Here is a 4,155-nt window from a genome sequence, read left to right as displayed (position 1 = left end):
CTTAGATATAATCATATGACATGACATATATAATATTTCCTAATCATATTTATCCATGTTGAATATTGATCATTCAGTATGAGTGTAACTTATTTTAAATCTTAATCTGCAAAGAACATTTTAACTCATTTAAATGAAGAAAATATAGTGGAGAAAAACTTCAATATTTTAAATATGAAGTAAAGCACAAAATGTGTTTGTAAAATCTTAACTTAAGGTGTTTGTGCAATGGTTTAAATGACTTTAAGTGATTTCTTAAATATGAGACCAAAATAATAAGAAAACCTTAAATACTTGAGTAGTGAAGTGAACATTTTAAGGAAACCTTAAGGATGAAATTAAGGGTGTTTTTTGCAACTGGTTTAATTTTAAGGAAACCTTAACTCAGACTATAAGGAAAATTCTCAACTCAATTTTTATTTTTGCAATGGTTTAACTGACTTCAAGTGATTTCTTAAATATGAGACCAAAATAATAAGAAAACCTTAAATAGTGAAGTGAACATTTTATGGAAACTTCAAATGAGATTGTAAGGAAAATATTAACTCAATTTATTTTTGCAATGGTATAACTAACTTTAAGTGATTACTAAAATATTAGACCAAGATAAGGAGAAAGCCTTAAATAGTGACGTGAACATTTTAATGACCCTAAGGATGAAATTAAGGGTGCACCTGTTTCTCTACTGTCTCTGGAAGCGTCTGGATTTCTCTGGAGAAACTGTGACGTCATTTCCTGTATAGAGCATCTTCGCTAACGGTCATTTGCGACTACAGGGCTTTACCGTTGCTTAAATTAAATGTCGTATCTCTCGACATGAAACGTATGAAAAGCTATAAAACATTAAAATAGTCTCCGTAGAATTTTTTTCGCTAAAAAATACAGTTAATGATGTATTGCATTTTAACAAGGGGAAACCGCGACATCTTGTCAAAGGGGTAAGTTGTCAAACCGATCACATCTCCAAAACCAAAGGGCGCTATCTAAAAAACCAACCGTTACTTGTTACATGGATCAAATTTTCAAACCTCAAAGTAAAAAAAATTAAGCTGCTGTTTATGTAATAAAAGTTGGTGTTCAATGATATTACTTCAGCACATGATAGATGAGAGAAAATGTTTATTTTGATACCTAAACCAAGCGCTGAACTAAGCTAGCGTTAGCATGTCACTCTTTAACGGTTAGCTAATGCTACTAAGCTAGCATTAGCATGTCACTCTCTAACATCTGTAAAATATACAGTGACAATTTACCCCAGATAGTTAATGATGGGGCAACTTGTCACAAAAGCACATTTTATACTTAACCATTTATAACTCTATATTTAAATAAAGAGTGAAACGATTGTACATTTGTGCACAAGAATTTATTGTTTAAATTAATTTGAAAACTGAGTGATTGTGATTGACTGAGACTAAGAAATTGATCAGGTGGAGAAATTTAAACTGGTCAGGGGGAGATGTCACATTAGTTTTAGTTCACTAATGCCAATTTGCTGCCAGTGCCATACCAAGAAAGGTTGTAAAACAGTATGAAATAACACCTGAATAATAAAATGTAACACTGAGAGTTAAGGTTTAGTGGTGTGAAGGTTCAAATATCATGTTTTTAATCACAGCAGGAGACCTTTGTTCACTGTGTATGATGGTAATATAAAACTGCAGCCTGATCTTTGTCCTCAGACCTGGTTTATAGTTTTATAATCTACTGAGATTCAAACATTCAAACGACACTGACAAAGGAGAAGGAGCAGCGTTTGACTCATTTCACTTTACCTAGCCTTCACTAGCCTTTGTTTTAGCAGATGATCCCACTCAGATGATACTAATGTGAAAAAGACACATGGACCTGTCAGGAATACCTGCATGATTGAAGTAAGTATCGTCCTTATGACAGTGTCTATGATTCAGAAACAAAGTGTTTGTGCAGATGTGTTGCTCTACAGAACATAATCACATGCAGCCTCATTGTGCTCTCGCTGATTTTTCTCATCTCTTGTCTTTGAAAATAGCTTGATATTCCTCTTTAATCTTGTCCACAATTTAATCTTTTATTGATTTTGTATTTTTCTTACCATTACATTAATTAGCAATTATTAAATGGATCATACAAGGACGACAATAACCTTCTCCTGTTTTCTCTGTCTAGTCTGTTGTCTCACATCAGTGTGGCTGCTGGTTATTTACAACATGGAAAGGTATTGTAGTCATTTGAGTTTTTAATAAGAATAGTTATTGATGTTTTTAGGCTCTGATGTGCTGATACTTGAACTTTGGACAGTCTCATCATAAAACAACATATTATGATATCAACACGCAGCTCATTTGATACAGATAGGACCGTATCAGAGATCTTTGACCTTATGTTCACAAGTGCTGAAGACATAAAAATATCTCATGTAAAAAGCTGAATATATAGACCCTGATCGCCATGCCAGGAACGCTTTGGCATCAACCCTTGTGAAAAGTGTTGTCCCCTTCTAGTGACAGTTTCACTGGAGGTGCAATCGCATTCTCTCATGTTGATCTCTCGTAAAATTTCTTTTTACTTGTGTGCATTACATATTTCTCATACAGGCTACATGTAGTTTGCAGCATGTGATTTGATGCACACACAAATCTCTTTCCACGACCTCACACAAGTGTTTTCAGCTGCACAAGTGCAAATTCAAACAGACTTAGTTACAAGGAAGGAACCAATATAAACATTGACTGTGAATGTTCTGCAAAAACATTAATTATGAACATTTTACACTGGCTATTATTATTATTACTTTGAAATTCTTCTAAAGGACATCTTTCCTGTGAACAGAAGTAGGTTTATGAAAAAACTTGATATTATGAAAAGCCTTACTACATGTAATGTGCTTCAGTCCAAAAATAAAATAATTTTACTTTAGTTATCTCTATATTCTAATAAGGGAGACTCTGTCCTATGTTAATTTTCTGCAACATTATTTCCCATATATTCCACATTTTTTTATGTCCAAACCTGAGACTTAGTACTAACCAGCCATTTGAGTTTGACACAACTGTGTGTGTCCGTCCACCAGGATCCACCATGATGGATCGGACGGCCCTGAGCCCAGCTGTGTGTCCATGAGGAGTGACCGATCAAAACATTTCAATATTGACTTCAAAGAGGGACATCTTTCCTCTGAACAGAAGTAAGCTGTCTCTCACACTTCTGTTACTGTATTCATTTTTCTTTGGATGGTTTGTTAAAAAAAAATGCCTTACATTCTCGCAATCTCGTATATCTCTCGTTCGCCCCTTCAACTGGATTGGCATCACAATTTTAAAGGGTTTTCCCTGATCTATGCCCCAACCCACTACCGAGTTTGGTGCAAATCAGTTCAGTACTTTTTGCATAATCCTACTGAGAAACAAACAAACAAACAGTCATGGGTGAAAACATCAGCTTTTAGTATTATTAACTCATAAAAGAAATATGTAAACTCTGACAAAAGGGGGAACTGAGAAAACCCTTTATGGTTTATAATGTGACATGATACCCTTCCTTCACAGTGTTGGCGAGGTCTGCAGGGATCAGTCAGCTCAGTTGCATCAAACAGATCTGGACTCCATATTTAAGGTCTGACTTTGGACTTCAGCTCCACATAACATGAAAAACAAACAACTGCTCATTAAATGATGTGTTCAATATTGTCTTTCACCATTTTAGCATTAATGTTTAAATCACACTCTTCCCATTCTAGCTTCTTGAGGAGAGCATTAACACGTTTGTGAAGAATGAGCTCAAGAGATTTCACAGGGTTTTGAGCGCTTGTCCAGACAACACAAAAAGGAAGAGGGAGGAGGAGGAGGTGGTTGATGGTGAGGATGAGGATGAGGAGCAGAGGAGGAGCAGAGAATCTTTTCTGAACATCACTCTGTGCTTTCTGAGGAGACTGAAGCAGGAGGAACTGGCTGATTCTCTCCAGAGGAGTAAGACGATCTTTACATTTAATATTAATGTGCTGAGTTCTAGAAAGTAAGACATTTACTGTAAGATCCACTCATTGATCTCAATCCTTTTTTGCTCAATCAGGAGGTTCTGCTGTCATGTGTCAGGAAAAACTAAAATCTAACCTGAAGAAGAAGTTCCAGTGTGTGTTTGAGGGGATCTCTAAAGCAGGAAACCCAACCCTTCTGA

The 4,155-nt window shown here is 35.5% G+C and overlaps 1 protein-coding gene across 1 annotated transcript; it reads left to right on the top strand.

Annotated features, from left to right (window-relative positions):
- Window positions 1-1,589: 1,589 nt before the first annotated feature.
- On the top strand, window positions 1,590-4,148 carry LOC147817764 (uncharacterized; the record flags this gene model as incomplete). Its single annotated transcript, XM_087180276.1, has 6 exons — window positions 1,590-1,874; window positions 2,149-2,197; window positions 3,053-3,166; window positions 3,528-3,594; window positions 3,719-3,947; window positions 4,051-4,148. Coding segments are annotated over exons 2-6 (516 nt in total), but the record flags the coding sequence as incomplete, so codon positions are not given.
- Window positions 4,149-4,155: the final 7 nt, after the last annotated feature.

The sequence above is a fragment of the Seriola lalandi genome, unplaced genomic scaffold (genome assembly GCF_002814215.2).
Source record: "Seriola lalandi dorsalis isolate HSWRI2012SDOR001 ecotype SW California unplaced genomic scaffold, Sedor1 jcf7180002054899, whole genome shotgun sequence".
Taxonomy (NCBI): Eukaryota; Metazoa; Chordata; class Actinopteri; order Carangiformes; family Carangidae; genus Seriola; species Seriola lalandi.
Note: the sequence above shows the minus strand (reverse complement) of the source record. Positions and strands in the feature narration are given on the sequence as shown.